Genomic DNA, 14,452 nt, shown 5'->3' with positions numbered 1-14,452 from the left:
TTCAGGCAGCCACCACCAATCCACCAGAGTTGTCACATACAACAGAATCACCCCATTGTTAACTACTTTTCAAACTTTTAGTTGGAAATATTGGAGAGGGGATGAGGCCGCTCTCCTGCAAGGACTTTAACTGAAGCCTAGCCTACCTACTTCATGTTCCCCAGACCATCAAATACCTTAAATTAAAACCTGCCAAATGCACCCCAAAACTACATGATCCCCCACAGCACTGCAACGAAGCAGCAGCAGCATCATCCTAAGAGGCCTAAAAACCAGGGGTGGGAGGGATGCTGTCGCAGCACTGCTCTTCACGATGGCAGCCCCACCACTGAGCCCTCTCCTGACCGAGCACTCTTTCCACAGTGCTGCAAGTCTGAGGCACTTCCTAATTAACTGGTTCTCGGCCACAGTGCCATGCACTGTGCACTGTGGTAGACTGGATATAGTTTGTTACTAGTAATAGTTGAAACACCCAAACCACCAGTGTCTTCTCTAACACTGTTACCCTCACTCATTTGGCATGCCTGCATCATGTAAATTGAAACCTATTTTATTAAAGCTGTAGCTCATCACCTGGTGGGGCCACGCACATGAATGCCCTCTAATATCAAGATGAACCACGCTGAGAAATCACCGGGATAGAACAATGCATCAACTGGATTGTACAGTATCATCCCATATATACAACATCAACTGTAACATTTTAACAGTACGAGTAATTGTATCATAAAAATACAAAAAGATCCCTAACTAGGACAAAAGGAGCCCTGGTGGCATAGAGGTTAAGTGGCAGGAACCGCAGGAGAAAGACGAAGAAGTCTGCTTCCATAAAGAAACCCCATGGGACAGTTCTACTCTCCCATGGTGTCACTAGTGGTCAAAAGTGACTTGACAGCACCTGACAACAACTAGAAAGGTGTTCATCCAATCTCACTGAGGCTAAAGGACTGCAGAAGAAGGAGGGAGAAGTGGAGGAAGAGGTGCAGGGGGTGGGGGTGGGGAGTGTGGGAAGGTAGTTGGCCATTCCTCTGCTCCTTACCCTGCCAGCCCCTGTGTCCGCCAGACCTCATGCAGGGTAGAGAGTACATTCCCACTGGCAGTGCTGGAACCCACCTGAAGGAAAAGACAAAGGTGAAGTCCATTATCTTATGAAACCCCTCCCCCGCCACCCCAAACAATTACAGCTCTCTCTCAAATATCCTCAGGTACATGGCTTGCTCCCACCCGCCCCTAGGTCACAATCTCAAATAGACGGGAGTGTTTCCTTTGCATCCAGCTCAGCCCAGAAGCATTTCCATTCCACAGTCACAGGTGAACACTGATTTGGACCATGCTGCACCAGAAGATACCTTTCTGGGTTACTTCCCTTATAATCAAACCATCAGCAAAAAGTGCCCTGATTATGTCTGTTCAACTAACTATTTAACAGGAAAAATACTGAAAAAATACTCATCTATGAAGGAGGGGGAATATTTAGTGCAAATGATAGAATTATAAAATTTATTTCAGTAGCACATAAACATGATTAACAAAGAATGCCATGTTTAATTTAAAACATGACTGACATTCTTAGGTCTGGTCCTGCCAACCCAAGTACTAGAATTCTACCCATATTTGTTCCCCTTTCTACAGGATCTGACTTTATTGTTCGTTGTTTTGTTCCAGATATACATTACATATGCTAATACCCTGATCTCTTCATCTAACACTTAAAAAAATAAAAAAACTTTTGTTTTTGTACAAAACTTTTTAACAATTCTGATAGCTATCCTAACTCACCCAGTTAAGCCCAAGCTTGACCCAAGTTCAGGGCCCACAGCTGACCTGCAGCATGGCATGAAGTCAACCTCCCTGAGCTCTGGGCCTGTCATCACAGGAAGAGATGATTTAAACACAGTATGACCTACACTGGTCTTAACAGCCCCATCTGCTTACATAATGATGGTAAAAAGTGATCCTGAAATGTAAAGTGCTAAAATGACATTGGCCACAGCAACTTCTGTGAGTGTTGTGTCACCGTCAGCTTCACCAATTTAACGGGGCTCCTCTGAGAATACTGGCATAAAACTACCACTGTTTTAGGAAAGTGCTATGCTGCTTTTATTCACTTTATATCCATAAGTTCTAGCACTAATAGGTACAGTAATATTACATTATCAACATTACATTATTTTACCACTCACCTTTGCCAACATAATTCTTGTCTTTGCTACATCCAGAGGTGTGGTGACTACAGCTGCAAATCCACCTATGCACATAAAAACACGCCAAACACAAGGGAGATACTGCTTAGTGAATATATGCTGATTTTACAAGTTTTATAATTCCTTACAACTGCCAAAATCACTTCTTTCTGACTGTCCACTTGACTAATTCAAGAATGGGCTGCACACATGCAAAATCTTTATCCACATGCTTCAGTTCTCATGCAGTGACTCAGAATTCTTATGAAAAGGGGTGGCCAGGTGCTGCTTTAAACACACAGGTTAAAAAGTGAGGCTCCTCAATACACCCTGCTCTTTCATACGCCAGCAGCGGGACCCGAGAGTGGACATACAGCGTGTGTGCCCGTGGGCAGAGCCTCACCCTCGGCATGAGGAACCTCCTGACTCAGAGGGTCTGGGCCTGCCCACAGGCTACCATTCTTTAAACTGACTCCACGTGCCTCTATCGTCTCTGCATATGACAAAATGGACAAATAGAAACGTGTAGCCACGTGGGGATTTTTGGTGTAACACGTGGATTCTTCCGGTTAATAAACATTTACAAGAGTAAAGCTGTCCGTGTTTCACAGGCTTCCTGACAAGCGCCCAGTGCAAGTAAGTGCATTTCTAAGCTCCCTTCTGCATCCTCCCAGAGGCACTCTTGTTCTTCTTCTGGCTGCCTTCCTCCCTTCTCTTCTCCTTTCTGCTATTTAAATACGTGATTGTCAAACTGTCCACGCAATTTAAAGCTGTCCACATCTGTAGACAGAGAAATGGGAGGACTTCCCCACCTTCCTTTAAAACAGAAACCAGTTTATGGTGTCAATATTCTATTTAATATGGTAGAGACACACAGTTTAAACCCCAAGAGGCCTCAAGTAAATAAATCAGAGATGGTCAGAAATAAAAAAACCCAAAAGGACTTTCTAAAAATTCAGCTTGTATAAGCTAGGCTGAAACAGGCAGTTGTATATGGACTGAACAAAACATGTGTGTGACAGGGATGCTCCCAAAATAGCACTTCTATCCGTGTAAGTTGTGTGGCGTGTGGACACGAAGGTCACTTAATCTCTGCCAAATACCTTTCTAAATATATTATGAACATTAAGACCATGCACGGAACCTCCTCCACTTGGTAACATTTGTGATGACCCTGAGTTTTTAAGAGATATACCTATTTATGCCTTTATGTTCCATTTGGGTTACCACAAGTGACACAATCGTAACGAGCATTCGTAAATATGAGTGTTAGTAAATAAGAACATTACAGTTCCCTTTGTTTTAGTTCAAATTCAAAAGCTGCCTGGAATTCAGAGACTTGCTAAATTTCAAGTGTTTAAAAATTCTATGGGTGCACTCCTGAAATCCTGTTACTTTTTTTAACCATAGATTCTGCCTTTGAGTAGTAACGTATTTTTCATTATAGAAGAGAGTCCAAGAAGGCCTCAAGTCTATCAAACGGTTCATAGAAAACACAAAGGGAGGGAGGGAGTGAAGGAAGAGGAAGTCAGGCAACAAAGCCACACAATCCCAGAATGTCCCACCTCAAATACTGTATTTGGTTTTGTTTCCCTTACTGGCTTTGAGGTCTAGCAGCTAGAAAGAACCCTCCTTTGAGTCAGAAAAACCAAAGCTTTAATCTCTGCTCTGCTCCTTGACTGCCATGGGTTAATTTCTTAGTCTCTAGTTAAAGGACCCTTTGAGAACAGGCACTTCCATTATCCCATTTTACAGGTAGAGAAACTGAAGCTCAGAAGTAATCTCATAAAAGGTTGGACTTAACGCAGAGCTGGGACTATTAAGTCTGTCTGACTCCAGAACCTCAGTTTAACTGCTGGCGCCTCCTACTGACCTTGTTTTTCTCGCCTGGAAAAGTACAGATAGTAATACCTACCTACTCCCTACAAGAGGATTAAGTAAGTCTCTGCAAAATATCCAGAACAAACCTGGCTCACAGTGCCCAATGAGTAATTAACTCTTTCCTGGGTGGGCAGGGATGTGTGAGTTTTCTTCCTATCACTAGCTCAGCATACACAGCAGGCCCTCGAACATGCTTAATGGCACCATGAACAAGTGTCTAGGCTTTTTACAAACTGAAGATTTCAACTTGTCCTCTAAATGGGAGGGAGGAGAACTGATATTTGTGGTATGCTTCCTTTGCGTAGGGAGTCAGTCTGGTGGCGTAGTGCCTAAGGTGTTTGACTGGAACCAGAAGGCTGGTGGTTCAAACCCACCAGCTACTCCTCGGAAGGAAGGTTGGGCAATCTACTTCCATAGAGATACTGCCTCAGAAACCCAAGAAGGGGTCGCTATGAGTCGGATCTGACTCGATGGCAGTGCATTCGGTTTGGTTTTTTCCTTTGTGTCTGGCACGCCAGCACTGTACTATCACTCACCTTCAGTATTCCATCTCACTTGCATAAGTTTTTACTATTCCTGCTTCACAGCCAACTAATTTGCGTAGGACCACAATGCTCTTATGGAGGCAACACTCTCTTGGCTCCCAAAGTAGTGGTCTTTCCACTACCTACTAGCTTGGATATGAATGATAAGACTCAGAAGTATATATGCCATTTCCCTATTTGAAAACATTCACAAAGTGTCCTAAAGCAACTGAAAAGTCCTAAAGGTTGACAAGCAAGGTCATTTGTCCTGTGCATGATCATTCAAACATTTATGAGTTATATATATTGAAAATTATTTGTCTTCTAATAAGTTTCAATACTGCAAATCAAACTTATTTTGGCTACAGCAAACATTTGTTTCCTTCACTCTGAGACAACCGCCTATATTCTCTTAGAGATTTATGATGATCAACCATCTGCCCATCTGTTTCCTTAAAGTAGAAGAAGAAAAGTTAAAGACAAACACATATTGACTGGAATAGGTCCTAATTTTACTACTATAATGGAAACTATGCTTTATGTAAGTTATTAATAAATCTATTTTAATAAATATAAAAGATTAATTCAAAACTTCATCATGTTTTTTAATAAAGCTCCAAGAAAGACTTGTGAAGATAATGTAATAGAATAACTGATGATAACAGGATGAGAAGATTAACTTCAGTTAAAATGTAGTTAATTTTCCATATTTTACCTAAGGGGACTGTAAAGTACTAATAATAAATATAAGGTACACAGTAACACCTGAGACAGGAAATAATTATTTGAACAGCAACAGTAGGCTTCCTTACTGTCCAAGACACATGTGGAACAATTTCCTAGGGTCTCCACTAGAGTGAAGTTTGTACTGAATGTCAGGCTGTTTGCTTTCAAGGACTAGATTCAGGGGAAATTAAATAATTTTTATTTTTTTTTAATTGTGATTTGGGTAAAAGTTTACAGAGCCAATTGATGTTCTATATAGCAGTTCATACACATTTTGTCTCATGACACTGACTGCAATTTCCCACAATGGAACAGCTCACCTCCCACTTCCTTCCCATAGTTATTTCCTGTATATACACTGCCCTTCTATTCTGCCATGACTGACTTCTCCAAGGAATGTATCTACCTAATGTAAATGTCCAGCTTATAGGCCTGTCTCTTGTTTGACTGGAAGCCACAGGAGTGGGTTCAATTCCAGACCTGAAGGGCAGCTAGGGGCCATAGTCTCAGGGGTCTCACCAGGCTCTATCAGACCAGCAAACCTGGTCTTTTTTTTTTTTTAAAGATTTTGAGTTTTGTTCCACATTGTTCTCCCACTCTATCCAGGATCTCCTACACAGATCCCCCTCCAAGTGGTTGACAGTGGTAGTCGGGGCGGGGGAGGGGGATCACATGGTGTACCAGTCCCTTACACTAATTGTTTCCATGACTCTTTGGTTTTCTTCAATCTTCTATGCTCTGGAAGAAGAGAGACCCATTGTTGCATCTACATGGCCACTTGCAAGCTTTTAAGGTCCCAGTTGCTACTCGCCAAAGTAGGATGTGCAACAATGTTTTTGTGTAGTATGTTATGCCAATTGAGCTTGATGTTCAGGGGAAAGTAAACTTTACGAAGAAACTACATCTCAGGTATCTTTGGGGGAACAAATGGTGTCTTTATCACTTTATACAAATACAGGCCTGGAGCCATCACCTCCAGGAAGCAGCCGGGAATGGGGTGGGGATGCTGAGCCCAACTCTGGGGACTGTGCTGCTATTCGTGGCTCCCCAGGGCCTGCTCTCCCTTGATAGTCTAGGAGGGACAGAAGCATCTTCATGCACCTCTTTTGCATGATCTCTAAACAAAGATCCAGATGTGGAGAGCTTAAAACAAACAACAACAAAAAATGTGTATGTGTTTTAAAGACAGTGTCCAGTCTTCTCATTTGTTAGCCAAATATCCCTTTTCACCCTATTGTAGAACTTCAGCCATGGAGAGATCTCTCCTATTCTCTCTGAGGGAATGTAAGCAGGTGTTTATTATGAGAAATGAAACACCAGAAGGGTAGCACATATCCTAACAGTAGTATATATCACAGTTATTTAGATTGCATTATGGTCTTATGTTTAGAAATTAATTTTCAGTAACAAAGTTGACCAAGTCTTTTTATTTCTCCTAGTTTAAACCCCTGACCAGAAGCCAAGGGAATTTCTGAGCATAACAAGCCATCAACACCTCCAATCTCAAGAGACATTTTTAGATACACATGCCAAGCAGTTTACGGAACAAGCATGGGCAAGGGAGACTGCCAAGGATGGCAAAGAATGGTCATCTGCAGTGAGCCAACCAACTGAAACTTGGGAAAGCACATATGGGTGAGAAATCTAATTTCTGCTTTAAGGCTAAGTTTCATTGCTGCCTTTATGGACATCTCAGGGCCACAAGAGCCTAAAAGTGTATCACATAAGCACATCAGGTCTGAAAGGGACCGTCCGAGATGGCCAGCCCTTAGTAACTTCTCTACACTGTGTAACACACACTATTGCAACAGACTCTTACAGAATAATGCCTTTTCACAATTTAGAATATGTTCAAATGATGTTTATCCTTCAAAAAGATTTTAAAATAGTAACTATGTTCCTCTGAATCAACATTTGTACCAAATAAAATTTCAAAACAAAAAGGATATAAACAAAAAAATACTCTTATTTTATCTGTTACTAAATATATGTGGATCTACTGACAAGTAAGGGAACTTTTTCAGACCTTGGAAAAACTCTTTCACTTATCACAACCTCAGCTGAAAAAACCAAGATGACTGCATCAGAAGAGAAGACTATATACAGTAATGTTATTAATATATTATCTTTTGCTATTGATAACAGGAATTATTAGGATGATAATCAAATTTCATTTTCTGGATGTCAGATGATTTTATGGAACTGGTAATCATTCCCTACATCTGTCTAATTTTACACATCACCAAATACTAGCATATCCATGTCTCATTGACTCCCCGATGCAATCCCTTACAGCAGGAGGACTGCTTCTATAACACAAGTAAGGAAACTAGTGCTCCGGAAGGTTTCCTCATTCCTTAGTTGGAAGCAGAACAAAAGGTTTGACAACTTTGTCATGAGGCCACAGGGAACAAGTGGCAGCCCTCATCAGTGGCTACCTTAAGTGAGAGGGCATGGAAGGCATCTTGCCTACCATTTGGGAGCTGCCTCATAAAAAGTTTATTCCTTCACCCCCTTTCTGTCTAAACTAGTGCTTAGTATACAGCATTACTCAGAAAAAGGAACTGTGATGAACGCTAATGTTCTTAATAGTAAATACTGTATTTGCAAGCAATTCTTTGAATTAGCTTCTTAAGGAATAGGACTGAGGAAATACTCTTCTTATTTCAACATGTGGAAGTCTTATGGTATTATGCACTTGGAGACATGGCTTTCCTTATCCAGGATGATTAAATTTCCATAATGCTCACTTTCTCCCCAGGGCCCAAGAGGCAGTCAACAGAAACACACATTTCTCTTAGGTGCCGGGGGATAATAACCCTGACCCCTGGAAAATGAATCAAGACCACCTACTCATTTAACATAGCTAATGACTGTGTGTCATGTGGAAACAATTATCCGTCATCATCAGTCTGGGTTGGCCTCATGTCTAGAGGCAAGCTTATTTTTGATGATCAATTCCACAAGTCAAACAGTTCCAATTAATAATAAAGAATCCTATTAAATATATGTTTTCCAATTTCCTAGTAGCTACAACAAAAACCCCAAACCAACAGCCACAAATAAAACAGAAAAGAATTATTTTCCAATAAAGTTGACAGCCTAAGCCTACATATCTGTCAATTTACTGACTTAACCTCTAAAACTAGCAGTTTACAATTTCCCGGCAAATTTCCATTTCATTTTATTTCAACTGTAATGCTAATTTACCTTTATTTGCAATAACAAAATATATTTCTCTCTTAGGCTATTAAACCTATCACTTAATAAATTCTTTAAAGCATATGGGTTCTCATTAACACCTCACTGGAAAATTCACATGGCTGGCCGAGTGACGGATAACACAATATCGCATACTGTCACTTTGCTCTGGGTCTGATGTCTAGAAAAAGCTCAGATGTTGAAATGGCCACCATACATTCCACATAGGGTGTGTTAGCCTTCAGTGAGTTGCAGAGTATCCTCTACTCTCCTGACACTAGTTAATCTACAGAACTGTCAAGCATGTCCCATGAACTGTGAATCACTGCCTCCTGCAGATATTGCTCAACACCTTGAAGCACTGCTCCGGGCAGACAGCTGCACACTTAGCCCTGCACCCACAGCAAGCTTCTTCCCATAGAAAAGTTCAAATATCATCTTTAAGACAATCCAAGGACCTGAGTGAAGGCTTTAATAAAGATGAAAAGAAAAAGAAAAAAAAAAATTTGTCAAAAACAAATTGGTTGTCTTTCAAGCAGACACCTTTCTAGGAGGCTTTTTTTTTTTTTTTCCCCTTCACACCCCCTACTCCTTCAAGACAGTTTCTTTTCTCAAACAACCAGTGGAGCTGTCTTCATCTAAACAATCTGGAATTGCTGAAGAATGTTAGTTTTGCATAGTTAATATTCTCACATTTTTCTTTCCCCCTTTGGTCTTTCCCAGTATAATATAATCCTTTGCACCTGCAAAAGCTCCACACACTGCTGACTGCCAAGAATCCACCACATGATCCTGCCTCCAGGACCAGAGTGCCTGTGTTTGAGGAGAAAGAAAAATACAAGTTATTAAATATTTGAATTTATCAGAACCTCCTGTGGGTTAGCTCTGGGGATGGGAACTTAAGTGAGAAGCTATTTTGGTGACATTCTTGAGTGATGACATAAGTGATTTTCCCAAGACTTAACTGGATTCTAAGTAAGTTAAAGAAACGAGGGTGATAGCTCCATTAGAATTTTTGGGAAATATGTATGCTACATACTAATATTTGTGCCTGTGTATAACAGATAAAAATCAAAACAGTATATACCTTTTAACACAATGCGACACTTTAAATATTTCCCAGATAACTCTAAAGACATATCATAATTTACAAATCAGTCCAGAAGTTTCTGTGTGTAAAATTCTTCAACTCTTTTAAAAATATTTATCGGCTGTACGTGTTTGAAGGATGCTAATTCTGTTACTTAAGTATCAATTTAAACATTCCTCAAAAACCTTTTATACTTTTTATGTAATAGCTTCAGGACTGTACAAATATCTATGCCAAGTTTCAAACTGGACAATATGATAGCAGAGACACAGTGCTTTGTTCACTGTGCCTGTTGGGAGTTTATGACTTAGTAGGAGACAAAAAAAATATAGTCACAAAAAATAGTGAATAGTGCCATGATCTAATCTCTTTACATGTAATAATCCTTTTAAGACTGAATTGTTTTCTGCTTTGAATTTTTGGTTGAAACCATGTGATATAAGAAATTGAAGGCATTTTGGATGAAATGAAAGTATTTTTTAGATAATATGGATGCTCATACAATTAGTTGGACATATGTGTTCAATGGTGTCTCTGGTGCTGGGTCTGGTAGGATGAGGCCCGCTTCTTCAGATTCATGAAGTTACACAGACCCCTATCAGATGCAGCATGAACTAAAAGTGGCACAGAAGCTTCCCACTAAACACAAGAGGTGGGGGGCACTATATGTCCCATAGGTCCCAAAAGGATTAAAATACACAATCTCCACAGCAACCATTTGAGTCCTGTTACTGTCCACACTTTATCCAGGCTATGAGAGAGCAGAGCATGCACTTTTTCTTTCTTTTTAAAGTAATATTCTATTGTGCTTGTGATGGAAGACTGACACAGCAGTTTAAGTTCCCATTCAACAATTTCTGCCCACGTTGTTTGCTGACATTGGTTACATTCTTCACAACATGTGAACATTCTTTCTGCTTTGGTTGTTCCATTTCCATTAAGCAAGTTTCTCTGCCCCTCTACATGCTCATATTTTAGAGTAACTGTTGACTGTTTGGCCTCATATACACGATTTTTTAAAGGAGCACAGTAGTTATGAGTGGTACTCATTATTTTTTCAGCCATCTTGTTACTTACCTAGAAAGTAACCTCAGGGGCTAGTTTTAACTGACTACATAATTGCTTTTTTAAATAACTGCATATATTTAAAGTATACAACTTGGTAAGTTTTGACACACACACAAACACACCTCCATGAAACTACTGCTACAACAAAGGTACTGAAAATATTCAATCACTTCCAAAAGTTTCTTTGTGTCCCTTTACAGAAATCCCTCTGTCCTGCTTCTCCTTTTCCTCCTGGTCCTCAACTCCAAGCAATCACTAGTCTTTCTGTTACAAGTGATTAGTTTGCATTTTCTAGAATTTTGTACAAATGGAATCATACAGAAATTGTTTTTTTTAATATGTCTTCTTTCATTCAGCATAATTACTTCATTTCATCTTATGTTACTGAGGGTATCAGCAGTTCATTCTTTTTTTTCTTGTGGCGTACCTACTGTACATATCTACATGGTATGAATGGATATACCACAATTGGTTTATACATTCACCTGTTGATACACCTCTGGTTCGTTTTCACTTTTTGGCTATTACAAATATAGCTGTTATGAATACTGGTATACAAGTCTTTACATGGACACACATTTTTATTTCTCTTGGGTAAATAACTAGTAGTGAAATAGCTGGATCATGTGGCAGGTACATGCTTAACTTTTTAAGAAAATGCCAACTCTTTTTCCAAAATGGTTATACTATTTCATATTCCCACCAGCAGTGTATCAGAACTCCAGTTTCTCCACATCCTTGCTAACACTTGATACATCATTATTTATTTTAACCATTCTAATTATTAATGTTAACCATTCTAATAGATATGACAGCCACTCCTCGGAAGGAAGGTTGGGCAATCCTACTTCCGTAGTGATACTGCCTCGGAAACCCAAGGAGGGGTCGCTATGAGTCGGGTTTGACTCGACGGCACATAACAACAACAACAACAATAGATATGCAGTATTATTTATTTCACATTATTTTTATCTTATTTAATTCACATTTCCCTGTTGACTAATTATGTTGAGCTTTGTTTTCATGTACTTACTTGCCACCCACATTACCTTCTGTGATGAACTATCTGTTCAAATGTTTTCCACACTTTTACTGGGTTCTTTGTTTCCTTACTTACTGAATTTTGAAAGTTCTTTATATATGCTACATACAAGCCATTTACAGATATTTTGTCTCAGACTGTGGTTTGTCTTTTCATTCTTAAATAACAGAAGTTTTTAATGGAAAACTTAAAATTGAAGTCCAAATTATTTCTCTAAGGATGTTTCCAGTGCTATGTCCATCATTAGAAAATAAGGCCAAATAAGATGCCAATTCCTTACTGCCTTTAAATACTATGGTTTTATAAGTGTTGAAATCAGGTAGTGTTAGTTCCATAACTTTGCTGTTCTTCTTCAATTTGTTTTGACTATTCTAGGTCCTTTACATTTCCATATGAATTTTAGAATCAGCTTACCAATTTCTATTCAAAATCCTACTGAGATTTTGATTAGGACTGCACTCAATATGCAGACAATTCTGGCTAGAATGAAAGTGTTAACAATATTGTGTTTTCCAACCCAAAAATATGACCTATATCTTCATTTTTTTAGGAATCCTTTAATATAATCCTCAGTAATACACTGCAGTTTCAGTTAAACAGATCTTGCATTTGCTTCATCACATTTATTCCTAAGCATTTCATATTTTTTGATCCTATTTTAAATGGTATTTTTAAATTTCCATTTCTAATTGTTCATTGCATATATAGATCTACATATGTGATTTTTTAAATTGATCCTATATCCTGTACCCTTACTAAATTCAATTGATACAGTTATTAATTCTAGTACCTTTTGGTAGATCCCACTGGATTTTCTACACTTATCCTTTATGAACAGTTTTACTTCTTCCTTTCCAATCAAGATGTGTGTGTATGTGTGTGTTCTTTCTTTTTCTTGCCTAACTATACTGACTAGCACCTCTAGAGCCGTGGCATGCACTAAAATAATGGCTACAAATATTGTAACACACTTCTTGAATATATTAGGTGAAATGGCTAGATCAGTATAATGATTTACTAACAGTAACAGGACATTTTTAGGGGCCATAGCACAACTCTAGGCTGTATGTCACAGTGGTTAAGTGCTTGGCAGTTCAACTCAGGAAGTCACTTACCAAGAGCAAGCAAGATGCAACAGTCTGCATTCATAAAGATTATACCTTATGGGGTTTCTAGTTTTACCCTGCCCTATAGGGATGCTATAAGGTGGATTCGACTTGGCAGCTATGGGTTTGGTTTTTGGTTTACCACAGTTCAAAGAAAAACGGCACAGTCAGCCCTTATTTCTTTCTCTTGAAAGCTTCCCAACGACAAATTCTATCAGGAAGGTTAAGACCACTGCTAGAGATGCAAAAGACACCATAGAAACCAATAAAGACAAAGGTCGGTGTTTATTTAGTTTATTTGTTAAACTTTAACAAATCAGACACTTAACTATAAAAACTACCCAACACTTTAAAGATATTAATAACGTATGGTATCTGAGAATGCCAACATTTCCTTCCTTTCAAATTATAACCATGATTAACTGAAAGTATATTTATCACATTTACTGGACTAAGACTGCAGCTATCAAATAGATTTTTGTAACCTTATTTGCGAATATAGGTTAAGGTTTTTAGTGTTTTTTTTTTAAAGGTTTTATTATAATGCATTTCAAAGGTAGTTGTAGTGTTGATGTATTTGCAAATATATTTGTGTGCTCTTGTAGAAAACCTTTTTTCCCCAGAAGTCGTATAAATTCTGGAGATAACATGAAATGAAACAGTAGAGAGTAACATTTTCTTCCATCATTAGAAAATAAGGCCCTTCACACGAGCCTGTTTTCCAGCTGCCAGATACTGTTTTATTTTTACAGTGACAAAATGTGTGCTTCATCACATTAGTATCAGTTTTAACATCACAATTTACTTCACTGTCTTACAAGAGATGAATCTAAATTCTCCTTCTGCTGAGGGTCACCTTCATTTAATCTATGGATACTTTCAAGGGTCCCAAAGACTAGAAGTTTACTACAAACAGACTTAAGTTACTAATAATGATGCTAAGTTTATAAGCAATAATGAAGAAACAATAACTACATATGAACTACATCTCATTCAAGAGCAAGAAAGCAAAGCTACTTTATACTTCATAAATGCAACAAACATTTACTGAGTACCTCTTGTCAGGCACTACCAAGTCATGGGCAAAAATAATACAGATCCTAGATCTAACTTTTGAGTGCTACAGTGAGCGTAGAATAGAGTTAAAAAAAGAGAGAGAAGAGGATAGATGGAGAAGGATTCACAGAGGTGCCAGTCATAATCTATGTAAAGAGAAAAAAAGCTAGTTGCCAGGGGAAAAACATACAACCAAAATAGATGAGAACGGCTGAAGACAGTTTTAAAACAGAATCTCCATAGATAAACGCAATTTTCCACTATCACCTGGCCAGAGTAATTCAGTCTAAGAACATATGAATTATTTTGTATATGAAATGGACAATAGTAAATACCATAAAACAAATCTCTAGGAAAAAAAAATCAAGAGGTTTAAAGTCAACTGAGAAACTCCAGGGGCAAACACAAGTACATGATGTAAACAATGATAATCACAGCCACCACAGGAAACACCTCTATACCACTTACTATGTTGCAAGCACTGTATAAACACTGTACATACATTAACTTCTTCAGTACTCGCTACAGTTTTATGAGGTATATGCCACTTTCATCCTCATGTTATACATAAGGAA

At 38.7% G+C, this 14,452-nt stretch overlaps 1 protein-coding gene across 1 annotated transcript in view; it reads right to left on the bottom strand.

The window, feature by feature from the left end:
• SLC25A26 (solute carrier family 25 member 26) overlaps positions 1-14,452 on the bottom strand; it is a gene marked incomplete at its 5' end in the record, with an annotated part of 234,745 nt that overhangs the window by 4,276 nt on the left and 216,017 nt on the right. Inside the window, 3 exons of the mRNA XM_007948091.1 lie at positions 1,040-1,113; positions 2,184-2,248; positions 9,259-9,328. Coding sequence (XP_007946282.1) covers positions 1,040-1,113; positions 2,184-2,248; positions 9,259-9,328 — 209 coding nt within the window. The remainder of the gene's footprint in view (positions 1-1,039; positions 1,114-2,183; positions 2,249-9,258; positions 9,329-14,452) is intronic.

This window comes from Orycteropus afer, unplaced genomic scaffold, assembly GCF_000298275.1.
Source record: "Orycteropus afer afer isolate SDZICR_OR568_19922 unplaced genomic scaffold, OryAfe1.0 scaffold00201, whole genome shotgun sequence".
Lineage (NCBI taxonomy): Eukaryota > Metazoa > Chordata > Mammalia > Tubulidentata > Orycteropodidae > Orycteropus > Orycteropus afer.
The sequence above is the reverse complement of the archived record's forward strand: the minus strand, read 5'-3'. Positions and strand labels throughout refer to the sequence as shown.